The 25,981-nt window shown below is 55.9% G+C and overlaps 2 protein-coding genes and 1 long non-coding RNA gene across 11 annotated transcripts; 1 reads left to right on the top strand and 2 right to left on the bottom strand.

The window, feature by feature from the left end:
• Positions 1-860: 860 nt before the first annotated feature.
• On the bottom strand, positions 861-18,990 carry Pwwp3a (PWWP domain containing 3A, DNA repair factor). Of its 3 annotated transcripts, none has more exons than XM_052747196.1 (14): positions 18,920-18,990; positions 17,158-17,279; positions 16,533-16,618; positions 15,469-15,539; positions 12,655-13,473; positions 11,470-11,571; positions 9,323-9,393; positions 7,133-7,209; positions 6,615-6,675; positions 5,431-5,506; positions 5,003-5,053; positions 4,229-4,665; positions 3,071-3,159; positions 861-1,327 (listed from the first exon to the last, which is right to left on the bottom strand). In XM_052747196.1, exons 2-14 carry the CDS (start codon positions 17,212-17,214, stop codon positions 1,264-1,266), a joined length of 2,061 nt encoding a protein of 686 aa, XP_052603156.1. In that variant the 5' UTR covers positions 17,215-17,279; positions 18,920-18,990; the 3' UTR covers positions 861-1,263. The 3 variants fall into 3 exon arrangements, with proteins under 3 accessions (XP_052603156.1, XP_052603158.1, XP_052603157.1); XM_052747198.1 differs by having other exon boundaries at positions 18,816-18,923; XM_052747197.1 differs by lacking the exon at positions 18,920-18,990 and having other exon boundaries at positions 17,158-18,755.
• A 415-nt stretch (positions 18,991-19,405) lies between these two features.
• On the bottom strand, positions 19,406-21,012 carry LOC128115991 (uncharacterized). The gene is made up of 2 exons (XR_008220339.1): positions 20,933-21,012; positions 19,406-20,206 (listed from the first exon to the last, which is right to left on the bottom strand). It is a non-coding gene; the product is annotated as an uncharacterized LOC128115991 (long non-coding RNA).
• LOC128115984 (uncharacterized) lies at positions 19,440-25,248 on the top strand. Of its 7 annotated transcripts, XR_008220332.1 has the most exons (5): positions 20,200-20,579; positions 21,033-21,156; positions 22,805-22,930; positions 24,444-24,531; positions 24,943-25,248. XR_008220332.1 is itself a non-coding variant. In XM_052747236.1 (4 exons), exons 1-4 carry the CDS (start codon positions 19,440-19,442, stop codon positions 24,989-24,991), a joined length of 603 nt encoding a protein of 200 aa, XP_052603196.1. In that variant the 3' UTR covers positions 24,992-25,248. The 7 variants fall into 7 exon arrangements, 2 of the variants coding, with proteins under 2 accessions (XP_052603196.1, XP_052603197.1); XM_052747236.1 differs by lacking the exons at positions 21,033-21,156; positions 24,444-24,531 and adding an exon at positions 19,440-19,674 and having other exon boundaries at positions 20,387-20,579; XM_052747237.1 differs by lacking the exons at positions 21,033-21,156; positions 24,444-24,531; positions 24,943-25,248 and adding exons at positions 19,440-19,674; positions 23,388-24,105 and having other exon boundaries at positions 20,387-20,579.
• The last annotated feature ends 733 nt before the right edge of the window (positions 25,249-25,981 follow it).

A 25,981-nucleotide genomic window follows, 5' to 3' on the forward strand; every position in this document is an offset into this window, starting at 1 on the left:
ACTTATGAGCCATGGAGGACATGGGGACGGTGACAAGGCAGGGTGACTGAGTGATGTCTGGTTTCTTGGTCCCTCTATGGCAGGCCCCAGCTGTGGAGGAAGGTGTGGCTTCAGGACAAGCTGAGCCACAGGCCATTGTCACCCACAGGACCCAGGACAGAGCCAGGGTGCTGTTTTCTCCAGGCCCACCCTACAGGGCAGCACTTCTCAGCCAGGTCACCACGGCTGACTCCTGAGCCGAGACAGAGCAAGCCCGTTCAGTGAGGCCATGTGGTCAGGAGCAGCCAGTGAAAACCCCAGAGACACGACATTCTGAAAGGCCCCTACTCCCCGCCAGTGCCGCACATGGACCAGGGCAGGCCCACTTCCAAAGCCAACAGGAAGCTGAGTTCCTGTCCGTTGGTATCTTTTGGCTACTTGGTCCAGAGCCCCAGAAGCCACACTGACGGCTCAATCTGGTGTCCCTTCCTGGGGAGTCCCCATGGGCAGCAAGAAAGACAGGCTGAGCAAGCCTCTGACCCGCTTCCCCCGCCTCAGGCTTCTGGGCCTCGCGGTCTGCAGACAATACCGCCCTGCCGTGCGGGTCTCTGCAGAACCTCAGCGGTCCTGTACCATCGCCCTGTTGTGCTGCCCGAGACAGGTGTGGAGGTCACTCCTCCCCACTGAGTCCATGTCCCCTTCATGGGGAGGACACCAAACACGCCCCCACCTCCCTCCCAAACACGCCCCCACCTCCCTCCCAAACAGTTCCACCTACAAAAACTGCTGCTCAAGGGTCCCCACCCCCTGCTCACCACACGGGAGTGGCAGAAAAGATTCCAAAAACTACAGAGAGGACACAAGAAAAACACGACCAGGGAAACATGTCAATGCTCTGGGAGCTGAGTGTTCAAATCAGTCTTTCCAGAAACTTCTGTAGGGTTGACATACTAAGTAACACAGGACCCAAGCACATATGCCGGCCACACTGTGAAGTGACCATGACACATGTGCATTCAATCACATTTATAAACAAAACTAACAATAATAATTAAAAAAAAAAAAACAAGCATACACGCACAGAAACTTCCAGAAAGCGTCTGTCTGTAGCTGCCAGCAAGCTTCTGGTGTGTCAATGACATTTGATCTCCTGGACTCAGTACTGAAGGTGCAGGACCCACAGTTCAAAGTCAGCACACTCGGGGGCCTCTTGCTTCTAGCACATTCCCGCAGAGTCCCCTGGCAGGCTGTGGAGGCCATGCTGGCAGGGTGGAGGCCACAGCATCAGCGACAGCGCCGGCGCCGGTTCCTCTCCTCCAGGAGCTCATTGTCAAAGATTTCCTTTTCCCTTCAGGAAACAAGAGAGGACCGTGAGACTCCAGGGCCAAGAGAGCATCTGCGGTCGTAGGACAAGCGGCATGACGCTGGCTGAGCAGGTGCGTTTACGCATTAAAGAAAAAGAGCCGTGGAAAAGGAGGAGGGCCGGGCGGTGGTGGCGCACACCCTTAGTCCCATCACTCAGGAGGTAGAGGCAGGAGGATCTCTGGTCTACAAGACAGCCAGCATTACACAGATAAACCGTTGTCTCAAAACAACAACAACAAAACCCCAAACCCCACAACTTTCCCAGGTGAGTTTGGGATGGAACCCAGGGCTTCCTGCCAGCTAGATGAGCGCTCGGTGGGGCAGCAACCCCATGTGAGACAGCAATCTTCCTGCCTCACTCTGCCTGTCCACACTTACTCTAAAGAATATTATTTCAGGAGCTGGAGAGATGGCTCAGTGGTTGGGAGAATCTGCTGATTTTGACAAGGCCCGAAGTTCAGTTCCCAGCACCCACATGGTGGCTCACAAACATCCCGAACTCCAGTCCCAGGGGATCTAATGTCCTCTTTTGACATTCACAGGCACCAGGCACACACACATGCAGGCAGAACACCCATTTTCATAAAACAGACACATCTAAAAAGAAAAGGAGGATTCTTTTGGACATGACTGGGCATTAAGCACCTGCCTCGTAGGAGCAAAGACTTGAGTTCAACTCAAGAACTGCATCAGAAGACAGAATGCGTGCGGTGGCAGACCTCGCTCACCAAGCACACACACACGCGCACACACACTCACACGCACACTCACGACATGGAGGCCTGAGGCCGACATCTGGCGTCACCCTCCAACTCCACTTTGGTTGGAGACAGGGTCTCCCACTGGACATGGTCCTTGCTAACTAGGCTGTCGGCCTTGAGTCCAGAATGTCCTCCTGTCTCCACTTTCCCAGGGCTGGAACTATCGCACACACAACCACACTGACATCCTCTAGCCCGGTAGCCCAGGTAGCCCAGGCTGGCCTGGACCTCACAATGATGGGCTGAGAACGCTGGATGAGTGTACTAAGTGTGACGCCCTCGAACGCAGGGAACTGGGGACTGGATGCACCCTGCAGGGTCGCATGCAATGTCTCCTCGGGATCAAAATCTTGAAAATGACAGGAACCACACACTCCCTGGGCTGCTTAGAGCACAGAGAGGGCCTGTGCCAGTGGCCCACTGCCCGCCTGAGGATGCTGACATAGCGTTAGGGGCCATGTGCCCCGACGTGCCAGACCTGGTTGTGGCTCTGGATGGAGACCCCACTGCAGTCCTCTGCCTGTCACTGCCTGCCCCGCCTGGCTCCCACTGAGGTCTGGCAGCATGCCCAGAGGTGGATTAGAGCCTCTGGGGCCACACATCTCAGGAGTGCTGCCGGCCGACAGGAGAGGCATCTTTATCCCGCTGCACCGCTGACGGCCACGTTGCCTCTTAATCTAGCTCTGTGCCCGCCACCAGCCGCACCGGAGCAGGAGGCGCAGAGCCCACACCGCCCCACACAAGCAGATTACAGGGGTCTCGGGCAGCACACGCGACCGCAGAGGAGGCTGTTGCCCAGCCCCAGGGTCCTGGCTTGCATCCAGCCTGGCTCAGAGAATGCTGCAGACCCGGGCCTTGGTCCAGGCCCTGTCCAGCCCCTGTGCGCGGACACAGACGCACCACGCCTCCTCACGGAGGAGCTGAGCAGCCATGCCGCTTTAACTGCACAGCATCCAGGGGCCTACCGGTAGCTAAGTGTCGGACCACGGATGTACTTCTGCTCGGCTGTCTTGTAGTCCACTGACTCCACTGCAGAAATGGCGCAGATGATTGCCTGAGGAGAGACGGAGAGGGCTGTGGCCCAGTGGGCAGAGAGCCAGCCTGGAGTGCAGGAGGCCCTGGGTTCCATCCCAGCATCACATCAACCACGGGTGGTGATGTATACCTGTCATCCCAGCCCCCAGGGACAGCAGGGCAGGAGGATCGTCAAGTTCAAGAGCAGCCTGGACCCAAGACCTTGTCTGAATGTGTAACAGTTCTGACAGGAACTTAGGGAACTACCATTAGTTTAGGTAGTCACACTGTGGTTTTGATAAATATATCACTGGTGTTTGAAATTGTTTCTGCTGGGCATGGTGGCGCACGCCTTTAACCCCAACACTCAGGAGACAGAGGCAGGTGAATCTCTGGGAGTTCAAGAGTCCAGCCTGGTCTACAGAGTGAGTTCCAGGACAGCCAGGGCTACACAGAGAAACCCTGTTTCGAAAAACCAAAAGAAAGAAATGGTCTCACTGTGCAGCTTGGGCTGGCCTGAAGTCTGTGTCCTCCCACCACAGCAGCCGAGCGCTGGGTGACAGGTCCTTAGAGCTGTCTTCAGTTCGGATGGGGCATCCCAGGCCTCTAGCGTGCGTGCTCAGAAGCATCTGCACTGCCTGCTCCTCAGGACCTCCCCGCCTGGGACTGTCACACCTGACCCTAGGCTGCTAAGCCCGAGACAGTCAAAACCACCCAGTTTTAAGTTACACACTGAAGTACTTATAGGTGACTCCAGGGGTCAGGTGTGGAGGTCAGATCTGTCACCCAAGTACTTAGAGGCTGAGGTAGGAGGATCGATGCCCAGTTTGAGGCCGGCCTGAGCTACGAAGCTAGCACACAGCTCCACCATGTTTTACTTTCTAACTGAAGCGGACATGTCCTAGCCACAGCAATAAGACAGTGGGGGCCACAGCAAGCATGGGGGCCTGCCCAGGGGGCATGGGGGCATGGGGGCCCACCCAGGGGGCATGGTGGTCCGCCCAGGGGGCATGGGGGCATGGTGGTCCGCCCAGGGGGCATGGGGGCCCGCCCAGGGGGCATGGGGGCCCGCCCAGGGGGCATGGGGCGGCTGAGCAAGGGGCCCCCACCTCGGGCAGCAGCACGTCCAGGATGAAGCGAATGCGGTCCCCACTGCCCCGGGCAGGCACCTCGCCGTCCATTTCTCGGCAGACGTCCTGCAGGTACTCCACCACCTCGTCCAGCTGTGCCTCGTCCTCCAGGTATGTCTCCACGCAAGTCACGTACTGGCCCGAGGTCAAGAATGTCTTCAGCCAGCGAGAGGGCTTGCGGCTGCACAGGACAGCCCGCAGGTGGCTCTCCGCACCCTTGGCCTTCACAATGTACTCCACCAGCTTCTGGTTGGCTCTGTCCCGCGCAGCCCTGGAGCGGTCGGGCAGGACCTTCCTGCACGGCCGACACTGTCCTGGCCGGCTGTCCCCGACAGGCTCCTCAGGGTCCCCCTTGCCCAGCTGAGGAAACCTGGTCCCCAGGACGTCCTGTTGGATGGACTTGCGCACGGGGTAGCCTGTGAGGGGAGCACACCTTGGGAGCTTGTGTCCTCTCCACCTCTCCCCTCCCTCTCTCCAGAGCGCTTTTGCCCAGGAGGAGAATCCTCATTCTGGGAACCATCGAGTGCACCAGCTAAATGCCCCGGGGTGAAGACAGTATTCCTCAGACCCCCTCGCCCGGCACACAGCTGTCCACTTGACAGGAATGCAGGGCAGGAGGGCAGCTGAGGTCACAGAGCCCTGCCCAGAGTAAGACTGGCATCTCAGTGCATGTACCAAGGATGGCAGGAGACTGGCAATGATGGTCTCTCAAGGACCAGAGGCAGACCCCATGCGAAGAACACGTATACGTACTGATATCAGCAGCATAATACTCCAAGAAAGACCCAGCAAAGGAGCCGCAGCCTGTGTAGGACACGAGAAAGGGCCGTGCTCAGACCTGCATCCTGCCAGCTCCTGTGGCTCAGGACTCCTGGCCAGGAGCCTTCTGGTCTGTGCTTGACCTGAGGCAGGTCTGTGGGGTGCAGGTCTGTCCACTGCCTCAGGAAGGAGCTGCCAGGGGTCAGTCACCACACAGAGGCGGTGCTGTGTGGAGGGCCCGGCCCTTCAGTCAGGAGGCTGCGCCTGCTCCCACCTTCCACAGAAACAGTGTCGTCACAGGTCAGCAGGGCCAAGACAGGATGCGGGACAGGACCACATCCACCTCAGCTCCTCCATCCTGCCCTCAGGAGGTGCCAATGGCGTGGTACACACCCCCACTCCCTGGGGTACAGCCCACATACCCAGGCGCACACGGTAGTCGGTGATAAGCGAGACACACCAGCCGATGGCCTGGGCAAAGTCCTCCTTGGCTCTGTCCTACAAAAAACAACAGCAGGCGCCGGTGGCTGTGGCAGCTCCGCGGCCCTGAGCCCTGGCTTCCCGGGCTCCAGGCTCAGGGAGGTGCTGTGTGGCCCAGGCTCGCATCCACTCACTGTGGCCTGGCCCTCTCAGGGGGTGTGACGGACAAGTCCCTTCAGGTGAAGCAGCCAGCAAGCCACCGGACTGACCTTTTTAGTCTTTTTTAGACAGTCTCATGTAGTCCAGGCCTTGTATGTAACCAAGGCTGGCCCTTGAACTCCTAATCCTCCTGCCTCAGCTGCTAGCCAGCACCGCACACCTGACATGTGGATGTGGGTCACCCTCCAACTTCCCCAGTCACCTTGGGGATGCTGTGTCCCACACCCAGATTTGTGCATGTTCACGTGTGGAGGCCAGAGATGGAGGCTGGGTACCACCCTCAGCTGACCGACCTCTGCTCAGACAGTCTCTCTCTGAACCGGGAGCTTGCCCGACTCTGCTAGACGGGCTGCTCAGTGAGCCCTAAGGACTGTCTGTCTGTCTCCTCTCCCACGCACCACCGTGCTTCCCCTTCAAGCGGGTTCTGGGGATGGCTCAGGTCCTCACCCTGGCACACTTCACCAAATGGATGTTGGTGATGAGACGGCCTGGTATGCATCTACAGCAAGCAGTGCCCTTCACCGTCTCAGTGCCCACACCTCCCGCGGTCCCAGGGTGCCACTCAGAGGGACGGGCCGTCACGGCCACGCTCAGGAGCCATGACACCTGACTGACAGCTCAGTGCAGAGCATCCGCCCACACCTGGCGCTTTGTCTTTGCGTGAGCACAACAAGTCTTCCTGGCCAGAGACCAAGCTCATTCAGGAAGGCAAGTTCAAATCCCCAGAACCACAGAAAATCAGACGTGGTAGTGCAGCGTGGCCCCTCACTCCGAGGGTGAGACGGGATGGAGACAGAGTCCAAAGAGCCCGAGGGCCAGCGAGCCTGGGGTACACAGCACAGTGGAAAACAAGGGGCAGGACCGACACCCAGGCTGTCCTCCACCTCCACAGGTGCCTCAGCACACGCACACCCTCACAACCGTGCACACGTGCACAAACACACACACAGCACAGGCTGCCACCTACCAGCAGTGCGTGCTTTTCCTTACAGTCAAAGTGCTTGAGCCTTCGGAGGGACACGGTGATTCTTGATGGAACAGAGGCCAAGGTCAGCAGGGCAGCCGCATCCCGGGGAGGCGCCCTCCTCCCAGACTTAACCTTGCTTTGGGCTGCAGCTCCTCCATGGCATGGGGCCCAGGTCCCTACCCCACCCAGCCACCCTCGGGTGCACACAGGTGTCCAGGGTCACCTTCTGGAAGGTGCCTGAGGGGCCTCGGGGACCACTGTGAGAGGGCTGACCGCTCCTGTGTGCTGCTGGCCTAGCAGAGGACCCATAGCCAAACTGGCCAGATCCAGTTCAATCAAGAACCACATCGTGCTGAACCTCCTCTGCGGGGCGCGTGCGGGGACACGGGGCCTGGGCGCCTGTTCTAGCTATCTAGCCGAGGCACCAAGTGGCCCTGTGGACACCAGACTGTGTCAGCAGCTCTAGTCAGGGCCACCACAGAGGTCTCCGCCCTGCCCAGGCCCATCAGAGTACTGACCCTCGGCCCTTGGGGTTCATGTTGCCCTCAATGAACAGCACGCTGGCTTTCCTGTCTCTCCGCCGGACACTCTTGACCTGTGGACAAATCGGGATAGCACAGCATGACAAGGGGCGGGCGGAGGTGACGTTCCCCAGCTCCTCTGAGACCCCCTCTGGGACTGGGCCTGGCCAGTGTGGTGTGGAGCGTGACCCAGGCTTCAGACCCCCTTTGCTTCCTGGGGCTCTGTGGTACTATGACGCAGAATCCAGCGATTCTCCACTGGGTCTTGTTTTGAAACCTTTGTGGACATGTGCAGAGGTCCACGTGTGGAGGCCACAGACAACCCTGGTCGTCCACCTTTCCTGAGAAGCTCTCTATCAGTGCGTGCACCAGATTAGCAGCCAGATTCTCAAGCTCCCCCGTCTCTGCCTTCCATCCCCACGAAGGACACAGGCGCACTCCAGTCTGCCTTTCTGTGCACTCTATGAGCTGGACTCGGGTCCCCATGCCAGTACAGCAAGAACTTACCACCAGGCTGCCCTACCCACCCATTTTGTTTCTTTAGGGTCTCATGTAAGCCAGGCAACAGTAGGGTACACCCTTAATCCCAGCACTCAGGAGGCAGAAGCAGGTGGATCTCTGTGAGTTCCAAACCAGCCAGGGCTACACAGAGAAACCCTGTCTCAGAAAAATTTTTAAAAAGAAAAGAATCCCACGTAGCTACCCTGGCTTTGAACTCTTCATGTGGTTGAGGTGACCTTCTAGGTGCTGGCAAGACAGCCCGTGTCCCTGCCTGTGCCTCTGGGTTGAGCGGAAGCTGTTCACGGAGGCTGGGCACCAGGGGAAGCCCAGAATCCACTGTGGGGACCTGACATGGCCCCTCTCCCCGGGCCATGCGAAAGGGAGAGCGGCAAGCCCTTTCCTGAGCAGTACAAATGGACCCCAAGATGCCAACCCTCAGGCCTAATCCTGTGCCCGGAGACTGGCACACCAGAAACCCGTCAGCCCTGGGAAGAGACAACCGTAAGAAAAGACACGGGGGAAGTGTGGGAGGGTGCAGGACAGGGCTGAGCCAGGCCACCAGAGTCCCTCAGCCAGCTGCTCCCACACGAGGCCCAGCTATCGCTTGGCAAGCCACTCAGATTCCAGCTGCTCTCACCTCAGGCACTCTGTCTGTCTGCCTCTCTCCTCCGTCCCTCTTTTGGGGCAGGGTCTTGAACTTGACACTCTTCCGCCTTAATTTCCCAAGTGCTGGGATGACAGGCCTGCAGCACCACAAACAGCCAGCATTCCAGGACTAAAAACCCGCACCATCTGATAGAAATTTCACTGGGGCTCGGGTTGTGGCCCCGGTGGCATGGCACCTGTCTAGAGCTAGAATGTTCCAGGTCCTGGCTTCCACCCTTAAAGAAATAGAACCAGGCAGTGGTGGCACACGCCTTTGATCCCAGCACTCAGGAGGCAGAGGCAGGAGGATCTCTGTGAGTTCCAGGCCAGCCTGGTCTACAGAGTGAGTTCCAGGACAGCCAGGGCTACACAGAGAAACCCTGCCTCGAAGAACAAAAACAAAAGATTTCCAAAACAAGACATAAACCCATAAAATAAGCTAAGTGTGAGGACAGCATCCGTGACAGGGGAGTGAGGGGCGGGCACAAAGAGATGACAGGGTGGGAGAGCCTCCACCTGGAGAAGCCCCCGCAGGACGGACGGCTGCAGCTCCAGTGCATGAATGTACCTGGGGCTGCCCTTGGCAGAGCTCACTGGCCACACAACAGACCTTCGGTGGGACTCAGACACCTTTTTATCGTCATTATTATTTTGTTTTGTTTTTGAGACAGTTCTCCTGTGTCCCAGGCTGGTCTCCAACATTCTTATGTAGCTGGACCATAAACTTTGATCCTCCTGCCTCAGCCTTCTGTGTACAGGGATTAACAGGCACGCGCCATCATGCCCATGGCATTATAGGACCTAAATTCAGGGGTCTCGAATGGAGGAAACTTGAAGCACCCATTCCCGAAGCTCAGCAGAGCACATTGCTCACACAGGCTTCCCTGAGGTGACGTGGCGGGAATCTCACTTAGAATGTCATGTTAAGTGGCCTGAGCCTTCCAGCATTAACAGAGCCAGCAATCTCCATGCCTGAGCAGGGAAACAGGAGCTGAGCTGAGGGACCTGATGCCCGCAGCAGCGGGTGGCAGATACACTTACCACAGCCGGCCAGAACGGGTATTTTTGGTATTTAAGCCAGACCAGCATTCCTACTTCAAATGATCGTGGTTCTAGGATTAAAAGGAAGGAAAAGAAGAGCTGAGTCAAAGGCACCTCAAACAAGGACAGTATAGACAGAGAAAAAGAAAAATCCACGTTCATCATGGCATCATTTCAGCCCAACTCTAACCTCAAATACCAGGAAACCCAGACAGTTCAGGCAGACACAGGGCTCAGAGACAGAGTCTGAGCACCCATTATGGGCCACGAGGCCCTGACTGTGTGTCCCCCCAGTGACAAACGTCCTGTGGCAGGAGATGAGGCCAGCAGTAGGATGGATGAGCTCTATCCCAAACCTCCATTTCTAAGTCTACCATCCTTCCCAAAGCACACATTTAGATGACTGCGTCCATGCCGGGCATGGTTCATGCTGGGCACTCTGCACCAAAACGTGGATTATATAATCACGGCTCACAGAATAAATTGTCCTCCCAGGACAATTTCTCAGATTGAGGTCACAAAATACAGAAAACACAATATTTTCAGAGGAGGAAAAGTCATTCTGTGCTGTGGTTTGAGACAGGGGTCTATGTACACCAGGCTGTCCTAGAATTCGCTCTGTAGCCCAGGCTGGCCTCTGCCTCCCAAGTGCTGGGGTGACAGGTGTGCACCGTGCCCGGTTTATGAGGCTGCTGAGGACGGACCCGAAACCAGGCTTTGCGGGTACCACACAAGCGCTCCAACACGGGCCGCAGCCCTGGCTTTGTTACTAACTTGTTCTTTTGTTTGTTTTTTGTTTTTTTGGGTTTTCAAGACAGGGTTTCTCTGTGTAGCCCTGACTGTCCTGGAACTCACTCTGTAGACCAGGCTGTCCTCGAACTCACAGAGATCCGCCTGCCTCTGCCTCCCGAGTGCTGGGATTAAAAGCATGCGCCACCACTGCCCGATCTGTTACTAATTTCTAAGGCAGGATTTTATTATGGAGTCCAAGCTGACCTTCAACTTGCAGGGATCCCTCTGCCTTCACCTGGCTTTCTGCGTACAACTTAGCATTTTCTATTTGTCAAGAACCCCAGGATGGCGGACTGGAGTAGACAGAGCTTCAGCATCAGGAAAACTGGCAGGAGTGGAGAGGTGCTGCCATGCTTCCCACCATGAAACCCAAAGGCTGTGAAGGGCTCCTGGGCCAGCAGGAATGAGGGGTGGTGGTGACAAGCTCCGAGGAGGTCACAGCTCAGACCGAAGAGACCCTGGCTGGGAACTGGCAATTGTCAGGAGTTGGTCTGGTGGGTTAAGGAAGCCATCAGCTCAAACCTGCCATCCACGGCCACGAAGCTGAGGCCCCCTGCAGCCAGGACGCCCTGATCTCCAGAACTGACCCAAACCACGAAGAGCTGCGGGGCGCAGCTCACACCAGCACCCAGGCCCTTCTAACACTCTAGGTACTCAGCGGGAACTCAGCCACTCGGAAGGAACAGGAGGTGAGATGGAGGAACCTGGCGGCCTTCACTAAGAACCCGGTGTCTGCAGCTGCCCCCAGCCTGCCCTGCGTCATCTGAGCAGCATCCCAGCGCGCACCTGGCTCAGGAGAGGCCCTGGGTTCTCAGCGGCTGAGCCATGCCTGTGCACTCAGCCGCCCTAACCCCCACGTCCTTCTCGGCTGCACCCCATCCAGCAGTACTTTTAGGGAGGACCTGCACTTCCCCAGACAGACACGGGCTCCCGCACCACTGCAAAGGTGGCTCTGCCCCACTGAGAGCAGAAGAGCCTACACCTTCCCTCCGTGTGCCCAGAAAGGAGCAGGACAGGGCTGGCCACCTCCCCTGAGTCCTCTGCCTCCTCTCAAGGCACCATTAGAGGCTCTGGACAGGTCTCGGGTCAGTCAGAGCAAAAAACTGAAATGTCAGGTATGGAGGTGCACGCACACCTTTCATCCCAGCATTCTCGAAGCGGAGGCAGGGGGATCTCACTGAATTAGAGGCCAGCCTGGTCTACACAGCACGTTCCAGGCCAGTTAGAGGCACACCGTGAGACCCTGTCTAAAAACAAAACCAAATCACCACCAGCGCCAAACAATGAGGACTTCAGGGAGTGCTGCGCAGGGTGGGGCCTCACCCACCGCTCTCTCAAATGTGCCACTCTCTTACCGTGATACAGAAGGATCCGGGGCGGCTCTTCCTCTTCCTCCTCCTCCTCCAGCAGGGGGTGGATGGACTTGAACCCTATGGACTCTTCCGAGGACACAAGATCTGCCGAGACAGGGGGACACCACTTGATGGCCACCTCTCACCCTGCCAAGGGCTAGGGACAAAGGACCGTCTACGACAAAGACTGAGCCTGCACACAATTCAACAAGGGTGCACTCTGTGGTCAGATCTGTGTTTGCATTTTTGAACATTCTCTACATGTACTTGTGTGTGTCTATGCATGCATGTTGTGTGTGTCTGTGCATGCTTATGTGAGGTTTGTGTGTGCATACATGTGTCTAAGCATGTGTGTGTGTGAATGTGTGTTTGTGCATGTGTGTGCATGCACATGTGTGCACTCGAGCACACACATGGAGGTCAGAACTACTCTGTGGAATTAGTTCTCTCTTTCCACCCTGTGGGTTCCTGAGATCAAACTCAGGTCACCAAGCTTGATGGCAAGGGTCTTCACCTGCTGAGCCACCTCGCTGGCCCTCCGTTTTGTTTAAATTCTGGTGCTAGGGATGAACAAAGGGTCTCATGCTTGCCAGGCGAGTGCTCTAGCTGTGTGAGCTCCAGCCTCAAGTACATCTTAAAAAATAAAATAAACAGGAAGAGAAGCAGACAGCGGCACTCACTCAGTGACAGAAAGTGTGGGAGCTCCAGGTGGCGACCCTGTCTGACATGTGGATACACAGAGAATGGCTCCCCCAGAACCAAAAGGTGACTGCAACAAGGTGAGACATGGTAGAGGGGACAGGCAGAGGATGGCCCCGTGAAGGATCCCACTGTGTCCCACGACCACCAGACCACACACCTGATTTCTGATCTCCCTGCCAGAGCTCAGTGGGTCAAGACAGGTTTACAGGAGACCAGCCCCTGGCTGCAGCCACCCACAGGTTTCAGAATGACCTCTGGAAGGCTCCTGACACTAGGCCCCCTAATCCCCTCAGCAGGGCCCCTCACTTACTGGGAATGTGCTTTTGATACTCAACAAGCAAGAGCAACACAGAAGTGCTTTTCAGGGGTCACTGACTGCTACCCCCAACTCTGCCTGAGCTCCCACTCAAACACAAAGACAGAGGTATCTGCGAGGAGAGAGTCACTACGCCTTGGGGGACAGCAGGCGTCCCTGCTCGTGGTTACCTTCCTCTGGTTGCTCACTGTCACCAGCACTGCACAGCGCCATGGCCTCCCCAGACCAGCTCCCAGGGGAGGGCGCTGCCCCCACAGTTCCAGTCCCCAGCTGCCTGGCGGGTGGGTTCTGGCCTCCATCCAAGCGTGGCCTCTTTGTGGTGCGGCCTCTGCCTCTCTCGGAGGCCAGGAGCAGCTTGCTGCTGCCTGATGGCACAAGCTGGTCACAGCCTTTGACCCCGGCACAGGGGTCCTCTCCCCAGGTTTGGGAGAGTAGCCTAGGTGAAGCCAGGGCGGCAGAGCTGCTTGCCTGGCCCTCGCTGCCTGAAAGACTCTCCCCCTTGGAAAGGCGAGACTCTGTTCTGCGGCGCCGGGTAGGTTTCTCTCCCAAATTCCTCTGCCTTTTATTGGTTGTATCCTCCTGTCCACGGTCCGGTTGTGACCCAGAACTGTCCTGAGACCCATCTCCAGTGGGGAAAGGCGATGCTGGCCTCGGGGTTGCATTCTTTGGGAGGTCTGTCTTGGGGTCCTCTTCAGATGCACACAACCCCGCCAGGCTTTGTGGTACGCATTCCCACCTCCTCTTGGGTGTGCGCCGAGCAGCCACATCTTCATCATCTTCACCACAAAGAGATGGGGAGGGGGCGCTGGGGACCCAAGAGGCCACATGTGCGTATGGCTTCTCGTTCTGGGACGGTGAGGTCTCATCTTCAGTCAGATGGCCTTCAGGACTCAAGCTGGTACTCTCGTTCAAGATGTCCAGGGCCACTCGCAGCGAACGTCGATAGGCCAGCTCCTCCAGGGGGGCAGCTGGCACGTCATTCTGAGAGGCTGTGGAGACAGAGATCGCACAGTGAGGGCCTGCTCAGGTGCATGCAGCAGCAGACAGTGGCCTCACCAATGCCCAGCACCCGCCTCTACAGAGCCACAGGCAGGCCCGACACTACTCTGCTATGTGTACCCCCAAAAAGAGGACAAAGCCAAGACATGGCTACACATTCACTGTGGGCTATGACTGAAGACCAGCACACACCCAGAATGACCTCAGCCTGACTGGATAACCACTAACTCCCGCCAAGTTCCGAAACAACACTGTGTATAAACATGTCCGGATGTCTTGCACTGTTTATTTGAATGGGACGTTGGGGACAGCTTCACACTCGCCAGGATAACTGCCTCCGTCGACCAGACCCATACTTGGTGCCTGCACTGGGAACATCCTTGTTCTCAAGGATGTTCTCAAGGGTCAGCACAGCTACCCCTCAACAGCTGTGGGTTCCAGGAGACGGAGCCCTGGCTTCAGCTGCCCTGGGCCTGTCTCTGCTGGGTGGTGACTGCCGCCACCTAGGACCCTTGCCAAGTGTGCCAGTACCAGGCCTGGAACGGGGTGCAGAAGAAGTCTAGCTCAGCCATAAGAGGAAGGGTGAGGGGTGCTGAACTGAGGCCCTACACACACAGAGGAGTCCTCCCACCCCACGCAGCCAAACGCACCTCACCGACAGTACCTGCAGGTGACAGGGAGGTGGCGGTGGCAGCGGCATGAAAGCTGACCGCTCTGTCCTTGCTCCCCTGGGCTTTTTAATTGGCAATTTATGTATGTATGTATGCATATATGTTTGTACATATGTTATGTACGTACGTGTATGTCTGTCTGGAGGTTATATATGCATGTCTGTGTCTCCCTGTATGTTATGTATACACGTCTGTCTGTGTTATGTATGCATGGGTGTGTGTCTCTCTGTATGTTATGTATGCACGTGTCTGTTATACATTCACGTGTGTCTGTCTGTCATAGATGCATGTGCCTCTGTCTCAATGTCTGTATGTTATGTATGCATGCAGTGGTTCCAAAGACTAAATGCAAGGCTTCATGTGAGCAGGGCTCCTACCACAGAGCTCTGGCCCAGCCCAGCATTCACCTCTGCAGAGGCTGAGGCTGCAGCAGGCTGGCCTGGGACCTGCCACCCACTACCTTCCTAGTCCTTCTGACTCTGCGCTTCAAGGCCGTTTCCATCCCCAGAGAACGGCCTCTGGGCTCAGGGACAGTGGCTCTCTGCTCCTGTGGGGGCAGGCGTCCTCTCCTGTCCTCCATGCCCATCACAAGGCTATCTTTAAGACGGCTCTTGCTGGGGTTGGGGATTGAGCTCAGTGGTAGAGCGCTTGCCTAGCAAGCACAAGGCCCTGGGTTTGGTCCTCAGCTCCGGAAAATTTAAAAAAAAAAAGAAAGAGGGCTCTTGCCATCTGGTAGGTCTGGTTTTGGCTACAGGTCTGAGAAGCTATTGGTATGTGGAGGACCCCAGCTGGAACCTGTGATCCCAGCTCTTGAAAGGCTGAGGCAAGAGGACTGCCACCACTTCCAGGCCTGCCTGGCCTGCAGTAGGAGACTCTACCTCAAAAACTAAGAAACAAACACAAAAACCCACAGAAGCAGAGGCCGCAGCTCAGTGGCTATTCCGCAGGCCAGCACTACCCAAACAAAAAGCCACAGACATAAGCAACTAGAGCCGACTCTGGTGTGGGCTTGGAGAGCAGGTGCCGAGTTGGGAGTTAAGTCCTCACTCCGCACAAGGCCCTGGGTTCTGTCCCCAGCACACATGAATGCATCATCACAGCACTGGGGACTGGAGCCAGGAGGATCGGGAGTTCAAGGTCAGCCTCTGCTCTACAGTGATTTCAAGACCAACCGGGGCTACATAAGACCCTGTCTCAAAAGGGGGAAGGGAAAAAAATAAAGGCAAGCAATCCATTTTCCCTTCTGTGAGGCTCCCCGAGATGAAGAGGCGTCGCGGTGGCACAGCACCTTGGAGGCCTGGCTGGAGCCCTTACCCAGGAAGGCGGCAATGTTCTCAATGTGTGACTTCTGCAGCTTCTCCACGGCCGAGCTCTTCACCTGGATCCTGCGGCGGGCAACAAAGAGCCGTTAGTGCCGCCAGCCTGCCAAGCTGACTGTCCAGACGTCCTGCTCAACCTTCCGCTCATACCGAGAGTCACACTGAAGGAGGGCAGGCGGGACACACTGCCCGAGGGGACAGGCACAGCCAACCAGGGTGGATATGGCTTTTTTTCTCTCTTTTTTTTCTCCCATTTTCCCCCGCTTTTAAGAAAGAAAAGGTCGGCTGGAGCTAAGAGTGAAAATAAATTCAAATTGGGACTTTCATGAGGCAAATCCGACTTTCAACTGCACAAATAACTCCTTTGTTAGGTTTTCCGAGTAGCCGCTAATGTCACCGAGAGCTGTTTACAACCCAGCAGGCGCGTTTTAGTTTAAAAGGACGCGCTTTCCTTTTAAACTCAAGTATTCAATTACCTTCCCTGCCGCAGGGAGAGCGGGAGCTGGGGACTCTCGAGTGGTGGCAGCTCTGAAGATGGTACAAGAAGGAGCGGGCTGGGGGACCCGGGAGACGGGCAGCCCGTGGACTCTTCAGAAGGGAGGACGGTGGCAGGGGACAGTACGCAGGCCCACACCCACAATGTCCTTGCAGATGACCCATGAAGGGTCACCAGGTGCAGCAAAACAGAGTCCTGCCACCCGTCTGCCTTTCTGGCGTGGAAAAATGTTTTCTTAGTGGCACAGTGGGCCCGGCACAGCCGGAGCAGAACCAAGTCACACTGGCCCTCGGTGGGAGGGAGACCACAGCATGGCTCCCTGGGGAAAATTTCTATTTATTCGCCCTTGAGACCCGTCTCCCTGCAGATCTCTGGGCCTCATGGAAGACCTTCAGCTTGAAATTGGTGTCAAATAAAACCCGTTGTCCTATGGACAAGGCTGTTAGTGTGGAAAGACGAAATCCAGCAGAAGCAGGTTTCCCTTCTTTTTGTGAGAACCATTTTAGAAGCCTCAGACAGAAGGGGAGAGACCATTTAAAAAACAAAAAAACCATACACTTAACTTTTCCTTTAGCGACAGTATTTGAACATCTAGAAATAATTCTTTTTTTCTCTTATTTTTCGCTGAAGTCTCAGTTCTGGCCAAAACCTATGTGTAAAAAAAGAAAAAAAAATCTTGTTATGGCAACGTGCAGGAACAGACATGTGGCAAGCCCTTCCTAAGGTGACAGCCATAGGATTGAACAGGCACCTAATTTGAGCTCCTTTGATTCAGGCAGAGAAACTGAGGCACTTGAGCCCATGGCCATCCAAGGTTAGGGCACAGGCTCAGCACTTCCTGCTAAATTGCTAGAAAGCACCCCTAAACACCACAGTTACTCCCTGTCTGGGGGCGCCTAGCTAGGCACTTCCTGTAGTCACAGCCTTCCATGCCTTTTTATAGTCGACTCTGGTTATTTTTATTTATTTATTTTTTTCTTTTCCTTAGTGCGAAAAATAATTAAAGACAATTCTGGATATAGAGGCTCCTGAGTGCCAGACCAAAACCCGGTGGAGTGGAGGGGACCCCGGGACGCATGCCAGCAGATCCGGGCGCCAAGCATTCACTCCGAGGGAGCAGAGCCTGATAAAGACCTTGTTGTCACCAAGTCATTTCTAATTCCACAATGAAGAGAAAAGAGCCGTCACCTTCGCAGGCCACAGCCGCTTCTCCCATCGGCACAGGACATACTTGGCATCCGTCATGACGCGGAGCTGTGGCAAGAAGAAGCTCCCCTCACGGTGCTACAGAGCCTGATGCCGGAGGTGCCCTGCAACAAAACGCGTGTGACGCTTTAGAAACGCTCCGCTTGCGTTCAGTGACATTCGCACCGACAGGAGCTTCAAGGGCAGACGCCGGCCTCACACACAGCCTCCAGGAGACAGGGAACCTGGCCATCAGTCAGTCAGTGCAGGGTCCTGGGACACGGGGAATGGGCGCACTGTTTCCCATAAGTAAAACTCAACAGACCCCTCTTCAAGGTCGCACCCAGGGCACCCACAGCAGCAGCAGGCGCTCCAGTCAAAGCTCACACCCCCCAGCCTTAGGCCTGAAGGGTGAGGGCAGCATACACGCGCGCGCACACACACACACACACACGCATGCACGCACGCCCGCGGCTGCCCCGTTCCCTGGAAGGACAGGGACAGATGCAGGCCTTCAGGACATGACACCCCTGGCAGAGAGGGCCAGGCCTGTGGACAGAAATGGAAAGATGGGGGAGGGGGGACCAGAGCAGCAGGAAGGACACCAGGGACAAGGAGACCGACAGAAACCAGGGTTTATGTAGTATGAGTGTTCACAGAAGCAAGACAGTGTTCCCAGAGGGGGTACGGGCGGCAGAGTTGGGGGGACGGCTAACACTGGGTTTCCAGCAAGGATGGGATTTCAGGAGGCAAATGAAGACTTCTAAGCAGGTATGGGAATTCAGATAACAAAAGATAGGGCTCAGGGAGCAGAGGGTTTGGGCAGCAAGGGAGGAGTCAGGGAGCAGAGACAGGGTCTGCAGGGACCGGGTTCCACAGTCCGGGGGACAGTACGGGAAGCAAAGTTCACACAAGGGACTGAGATTCAGGCCGTAGAGCTGGAGTTCAACGGGAAATACAGGGTCTGCAGCATGAGGTCAAGCTACAGGGACGCAGCTGCAAAGACTGGGACTCTGACACAACACTCTAGGTTCACAAGACGGGTAAGGTTCGAGCAGGAAATTCTGGGTTTGGACTGCAGACAGGGGGTCCAGCAGGAAGGAACGAGGGTTCAGGCTGCACAGAGGCGTCTATGCAGTAAATTCAGAGTTCTCAGCAAGGACACAGGTTCAGGCTGCAGAAACGGGGTACCAAGCAGGAAATTCGCGGTTCAGGCTAGAGAGGGGGGTCAAGTAAGAAATGTTGGGTTCACGCTGCAGAGGTGGGAAAATTGGGTTAATTCGGGGCTTCCAGCAGGAAATTCGGGATCTCAGCAGGGACACGGGTCCAGGCTGCAAAGAGGGGGAGGTGAGGCAGAAAACTCGGGATTCAGGCTGCAGACGAGGGCTATCAGGCCGGAAATACGGGGTTCAGGGTGAAGACAGGCCGAAAATACGGGGCTCTCGGGGGGGGGGGGGACACGGGGTCTCAGACTACAGAGAAGGGGATCCAGGGAAGAAAACCCAGGGTTCGCAGCAGGAAACTGGAGGTTCTCAGCACCCGCGGGGCTCGGCCGCACATGGGCCCTGCGCAGAACCGGACGCGGCCCAGCCGCCGCCCTTCCCCAGGCTCTCCGCCTGCGCCCCGCCCGGCCCTCCCACGGCCGCAGCGGGCTCACCCACCCCCAGCCCGCCCGACGCGGAGTCCGAGCCTGAGCGACCAGGCCGCGGCGGTCCCAGCGGCGGAAGCCCGCCCGCCAACCGCCGCCGCAAGACCGCGCGCTCACCGCCTCCACCGCCGCGCAGATCCCCGCGGGCCGGGGGCGGGGCCTGCCTCCCAGCGGCGCCAGGCCCCGCCACGCCCCCGCCCAATGGGAGGTGCGTACCTGCGCCTCGGCCCCGCCCTCGGACGCTTGCGGCCCCTGGCGGGCCACGCCCCCAGCGCGCCGGCCACGCCCCCAACCGCCTCCCCTCCTGCCCATCAACTGGTGGTGCGCTCCGAGCGGGCTCCCCCCTGGGCCCGAGGCAGGGTAAACCTCGCGGCCCGCGCCGAGTCCCACCCACCCCCGCTGCTGCCCAATGAGAGGCTGGAGCTTACGTTTGGGCCCCTCCCACTGACGGCGGCGGCCTCGTAGGCCACGCCCCAGGCTGCAGGCCACGCCCCAGGGTGCAGGCCACGCCCCCAGCTTTCCCCCCAGCCTGTGGTCGCGTCTGAGCCGTAGAGCAGGAAGGTCCCTTTTCCTGTGAGCCGCAGTGGGTAGACAGAGGAGGGGGGTGGAAAGAGGAAGGCCTCGCCAGCTCGTTTGCATGCCGCCTCTGACAGAACCTAGTACCGTCCAGGTGACCCAGTTCCCACCCCAGAAAGCAGGAGTGGAAACAGGATGTGAGGGGACCCCTGTGCCCCCGAGTGTCCTCGAGCCCAGCCGGTGGCTGGGGGCAGGGGCTGCATCCAGGACCTCCATGGACTGTTCTAGAGCGGGAAGCTTCCAGTTTATCCGCCCACAGCGAGGCACTGCTGCCGCAAGCTGTCTTCATTGGTATAGTAAGATACATATTCGGTTTTCCGAGACGGGGTTTCTCTGTGCAGCCCCGGCTGCCCTGGATCTCGCTCTCTAGCCCAGGCTGGCCTCGAACTCACAGAGATCCGCCTGCCTCTGCCTCCCGAGTGCTGGGACTAAAGGCGTGCGCCACCACCGCTACACTCAAGTTCTTGTTTGTTGTTTGGTTTGGTTTTTGGTGTTTTTTTATTTTATTTTATTTTATTTTGTTTTTTGGTTTTTCGAGACAGGGTTTCTCTGTGTAGCTTTGCGCCTTTCCTGGAACTCACTCTGTAGACCAGGCTGGCCTCGAACTCACAGAGATCCGCCTACCTCTGCCTCCCGAGTGCTGGAATCAAAGGCGTGCGCCACCACTACCCAGCCACACTCAAGTTCTTAACTACATTCTCTGTCTGTCCCCAAGGCTGCTCACCTGTGCGGTGTCTCTTACCTGAAGGTCAGGTCCAGTCTCTCAAGGCAGTCTCCCTGGGGAGACTACAGCTACTGCAGGTCGAGGTGGCGTCTCTCCAGTGTCTCCTGAAGATATGTAGAGTGGCATTACTCTTGGCCTCCGCTTATATACTGTCCTGCGTCTGGTTATCTCGAATGAGCGATGTCCCTGGGCCTGGTTATCAGACCCTGGGTTGGTGTAGTGGGGTTCCCAACGAAGCTGTTTTTCTTTGTCTAAAACACATTTTTTCACTATTCTCATCCCAGGTGGAGAACTGGCTTTGTTGGCCACAGAGGAGAGACGATGGGCCTGTACCCTGATCCATCCATATGGTGGCTGTGTACCCCAAGTTCCACTATGTCAGGAATCACAGGCCCAGAAGCTCAGATGGCAATTCTGGGGTCTCCCAGCAGCACTGGCCAAGGGGGAGAGGTGTGCCACCGGCCACTGGTTCTTCAGGTAATTCTCTTGAAGTGGTCCCCACATCACCAAGCATTACTGTATAAGCTTGGAGACTGTGAGTTGTGTGAGCATGTGAGTGGGTGAGTGGATGAGTGTGTGTGAGTGGGTACGTGGTGACGGGGATGTGGGTGAGTGGGTGAGTGTGAGTGGTGGGAGGTGTGGGGTGGGCAGGTCTCTCAGCAAGGCTGGTTCTCGGGGTCCACAATTTGACAGCAAGTCAGAAACAGTGAGAACCAGATATGGTAATGCAAGGAATTAGTTAGCCCAGTCACCAGCTGACTAATATTAACCCATCCATCTAGTAACCTGGGTAGCACGAATCGTAAAAGGTCTTATTAATAAAAACAAACCTGGAGCCAGGTATTGGGGTGAACGCTGAAAGATCAGAGAAGCAGAACAGGCCACAGCTTCCTCACCTGGCCAATTCCTCAGCTGATCCTGTTTCCTCAGACTGGATGACTCTCAGCTGAACTGTGCTGCTGAAAAGCCTGAATGCTTAACCAGATTCTAGTTCCTGGGCCTCACGCCTTAAATACCTTTCTGCTTCCTGCCATCACTTCCTGGGACTAAAGGGGTGAGTCACCATGCCTGGCTGTTTCCAATCTGGCCTTGAATTCACAGAGATCCAGGTGGATCTCTGCCTCTGAAATGCTAGGATTAAAGGTGTGAGTGCCACCATTTTCTGGCCTCTGTATCTAGTGGCTGTTCTGTTCTCTGACCCCAGATAAGTTTATTAGGGTGCGCAATATATCGGGGAACACAATACCACCACAAACCTGTTCATGGTTTAACCAATTTGCCAGTTGATCCAGTCATTATTAACCATTTAACTTGGTCCCTAGTTAATCCATTCATCTATTCACCAGTTAACTTGGTCCCTGGTTAACCCATTCATCTGTTAACCAGTTAACTTGGTCCTTAGTTAACCACTCACCTGTTAACCAGTTAACTTGGTCCCTAGTTAACCACTCATCTGTTAACCAGTTAACTTGGTCTCTAGTTAACCCACACCAGTTACTCTTATTCAGCTTCAGTGAACAGATCTGCTGGGGCTGGGCACAGGGTAACGTAGACCTTGACCTCACGTGCTAACACAGTCTCCTGTGTCTTTTCTCGTTGGGGTCCTCTGAAGACTCCGTGACACCAAGTGCCCGTCCCGCCCCTTGTGAACTGAATCTCCCACATCCGCTGGTGCCTTGCACACATTTGTAATGTGCATCCTGTACACACCTGTAAAACTTGAGCAAGGGACACGGGGCCGTGCAGGTGGGCACTGCCCCTCGCTAACTGGGCGGGGGGCACAGTCTGGGTTCCCAGTGAGCTCCCTTCATGGCCAAGTTAGGGTCTTGGATGTAGGGACACTGGTTCAGAGGCCACCGCGCACAGCTGGAAGCTCACCGATGAGCGTGCAGCACTCATCTGACGCTGAGTTCATCTGTCATCAGCTGACAAAGAGGAGAGGCCGGGAGATGGCTCGGGAGGGGCGTGCTAGCTGCGGCTCAGGGAGGCCTGAGTTCCATCCCCGGGACCCATGCAGAAAGCCAGTGTGTGCGGCATACTAACCCACCTCTGGGGAGACCAAGGTCAAGGTCTGGAGCTGGCCAGCTGGCCCGCCTTGGTATGGGTGTGCTCCACGGCATGGGTGTGCTCCCCGGTGACTGGGAGACCGTCTTCACACGAGGTGGGAGAACGTGAGAGACAATACTGAGATTGACTTCTGGCCTCCATGTGCATGCACACACACACACACACACACACACAGAGGCACACAATATACACACACACACACACACACACACACACACACACACACACACACAGAGACAGCGCACTGAGGGCCTGCAGGGACAGGGCTGCGGTTAATAGTGCATACAACTCTTGCCAAAGACCTGAGTTTGGATCTCAGCATGCTCATCAGGCAGCCAACAGCCACCTGTAACTCTAACTCCAGGGATCTGATCCTCTTTTGACCTCCACCTGCAGCTGCACATACACACATTCACACCCATGCACACTCGCACACATACACATTCGCACACATACACACTCACACACACACACACACACAGACACACACACACACAGACACACACAGCCGAGGCAGGAGAAGGCATCCCCTCAGCCCCCTGTGGGGTGTGAGTAGGCTGGGACGCAGAGGCACAGTACACACTGGTTCCTCCTGCACTTGGCTTTAGTCTGGAAAACGCCCTCTTCACATTAAGTCCACAGAGCCAGAAATTCTCACTCCAGGAGATTCGCCCTGAGGACGGAATGTGTGGGCAAGGACCAGTCACACAGCACCATGACCTGGAAAAGGGCCAACTCACTCCCTGCAGCCAGGGCTCCAGGTAAAACATTCCCCTAGCATGCCTGTTGAGTTCAAGGTCATCTTAAGCTAGTTAGTTAAGTTTGAGGCCAGCCTGGGCTAATTGAAACCCTGTCTCAAAACAAAACTTAAAAAAATAATAAAACGAAATAAAAAACCCTGGGCCGTCTTTGGTGGGTGAGCCTCGGGGTGTTTGTTAGCGACCTTGGCCAGCCTCGAGGCACAGATGGAATCACGGGTCTGAAGCCTCCTGGTTCCTAGGCCGCTGGCCTGCTGCGGGTGCCCGGGTGTCACTCATTCTGCGGTGATAGCGGATAGGGGAGGGAGTGCATTTCACCAGATGGCTTCAGAATTCATTTTCTGAGATGCAACCGGGCTTGTTTAGGAAAATGCCTTAATTAGTCCTGGGGGTGGCGAGGGAGGCCCGGAGGACACGAGATGAAAAGGGGCCGCAAAGACACAGCCAGCTTCCTCCACAGGAGAGCACAGCCTGGCACACAGCTCGCAAAGCCCTGAGAGGCGGCGGGGACCAGAGATCAAGAGCCAGGGACAGATGGGGTGTTACACGACCTTCAGTCTGGGCCCTGGGGCTGCGATGTGGGGACGGGGAGACCTTGTCTGAGCTGGACCGGTCTAGAAAGAAGACAGAGACAGACGTGACTCGGCGCCCTGCCGGAGCCAGCCCAGGGGTGACACCCACCGGTGTGTGACACACGCCTGTCTCCCGCAAGGTCCACTGGGGGGAGGGAGCATCCCGTGTGGATTCCTGTTGCTGCTGCCTTCCACTCTCTAGTGCTGTGACGCAACTGTCCTACCATGCCTGGTGTACGTGGAGCCTAGGATGGACCCCAGAGCTTTGTATATGTCAGGCGAGGGCTCTGTCTGCTGAGCCCAGGCTCAGCCTTTGTTTTGTTTGAGACAAGGTCTCATATAACCCAGATTAATCTTTTTTTTTTTTTTTTTTTTTTTTTTTGGTTTTTCGAGACAGGGTTTCTCCGTGTAGTTTTGGTACTTGTCCTGGATCTCACTCTGTAGACCAGGCTGACCTCGAACTCACAGAGATCCGCCTGGCTCTGCCTCCCGAGTGCTGGGATTAAATGCGTGCACCACCACTGCCTGGCTAATCCAAATCTTTTGAGCTGGGAAAACCCACCTCCAATCTGTCTCTAAATTATTCTAATAAATCCCCTTTCTCTATATGTAGACCGACTCATTCTGTAGAGAACCCTGACCAATACAAAGGTATTTCAAATAGTTACACTCAGGACTGGCGAGACGGTTCGGGGGTACAGGGTCAACCAAATTTGAAGACCCAGCATAACAGAAGAAGGATATCCATTTTAGTAGTCATGGTGCATGCCTGTCTCCAGGTGTCATGGCACAGGTGTGTGGCTTCACTCGGATCCATGGAAAGAAAACTCAGAGGCACCTTAAGAATGAATTTAGCCTTTCATGGCTGCAGGTGGTCCAGTCTCTTAAGGACTGAAACACTTGCCCTTCGTCCAGGGCATCTTTATTTTTCTCTATATTTACAGTTTAGCCAGTTGATTTCCATGTGTTCAAAACAACCTGAAAGAAGTTCCCAATAATACAATGCCAAGTGCAGACTCCTCGATTCATCAGGTACCGTGGTTTTCGGGGATTTCCTGAACAAAGTTTACATAGGCCTTTGTATCCTTGGGGGACTCTGAACAAAAGCTGGGTTAGGGCTAGGTGCCACTCTCTGGAGCCCAGGCCAGGAGTAGCCCAGTGGGAGTGAGGCCACACATGCCGGCCTGGGCTGCAGAACAAGTTATAGCCAGAGCTACCTAGTAAGACCCTGTCTCAAAAAACCTAAAGAAAAAAGAAAATCAGTTTGTGCAAAGTGTCCTCTGGCCACCATGTGAGTGTTGTGCTATGCACATGCCCAACACACACACACACACACACACAAATGTAAAAAAAACTTACGGAAAACAAAGTTGCAGGTTCTAAGGGATTGTCTAGAACCTGCACGTATCTCTCTGTTTTCTTTCTTTTTTGTTTTCTATACAGAGTCTCACGAAGTGGCCCTAGCTGGCATGGAATTCTCTGCGTAGACTAGGCTGGCCTCGAACTCACAGAGTGACACTTGCCTCAGCCTGCTAGTGCTGGAATTAAAGACGGGCAGCACCACACCCAGTTTCGGATATACCTTTTTGAGGACACAATTTAACCCATTACAATGTCAGGGGAGGGGGGCACACCTTAGAGGTGGAGCCTCTGTGTGATCCCAGAGATCCCCCTGCCTCTGCCTCCCTAGCCCCGCGATTAAAGGCGTGTGCCACCGCACCTGGCCATAAATAAATCTATACAAAGAGCCCTGGCTTGTCCTTGAAGAGCCTGACTGGCTCATCTCTCTGTTGTGGTCGTTTTCCCAAGTGTGTAAAAGACAGCGTGTCACCTGACCCTGGCCCCTGGGCCTTACACCACAACCAGGGGATGCCTGCTACACAGGAGGGACAGGCCAGGTGTCCTGAAGTGCTGAGTGAGGGACAGAAACACCCAGTGGGTCCAGGTGACAGCCGCCGGTGACAGCCGTCGGCCAGGAGGAGGAAGGACTGAGGAGGAGGGTAGGCTTTCCGTCAACAGCCTATGGACGAGGGACTTTTGGGTTCCGGCTGTGGTAACGGGGGCCATGGACAGATGGGTAGAGTGTCGGCTGTCAACTCAGCACTCAGGAGGTGGAGGCAGGAGGATCGGGAGGTTTAAGGTCAGCCTTGGCAATAGCTACTTCTAGGCCAGCCTGGGCTACACTACCCTGTCTCAAAACAAGTTAGCTAGGTGGTGGAGGCACATGCCTTTAATCCCAGCACTTGGGAGGCAGAGGCAGGAGAATCTCTGTGAGTTCAAGGTCAGCCTGGTCTACAGAGCGAGTTCCAGGACAGCCAGGGCTGCACAGAGGGACCCTGACTCGAAATAATAAAAAAAGAAAAGAAAAGAAAACAAACCATACACGTGGGCACAGAAAAGGCAGACAGATACCTCGTTTTCTCCAGTCCTACTGTGTGTTTGCAATGCACCTGTGTCCCAGCTTGGCGGTGTTTCTAACAAA

This window comes from Peromyscus californicus, unplaced genomic scaffold (assembly GCF_007827085.1).
Source record: "Peromyscus californicus insignis strain IS unplaced genomic scaffold, ASM782708v3 Scaffold_1__1_contigs__length_55948999, whole genome shotgun sequence".
Lineage (NCBI taxonomy): Eukaryota > Metazoa > Chordata > Mammalia > Rodentia > Cricetidae > Peromyscus > Peromyscus californicus.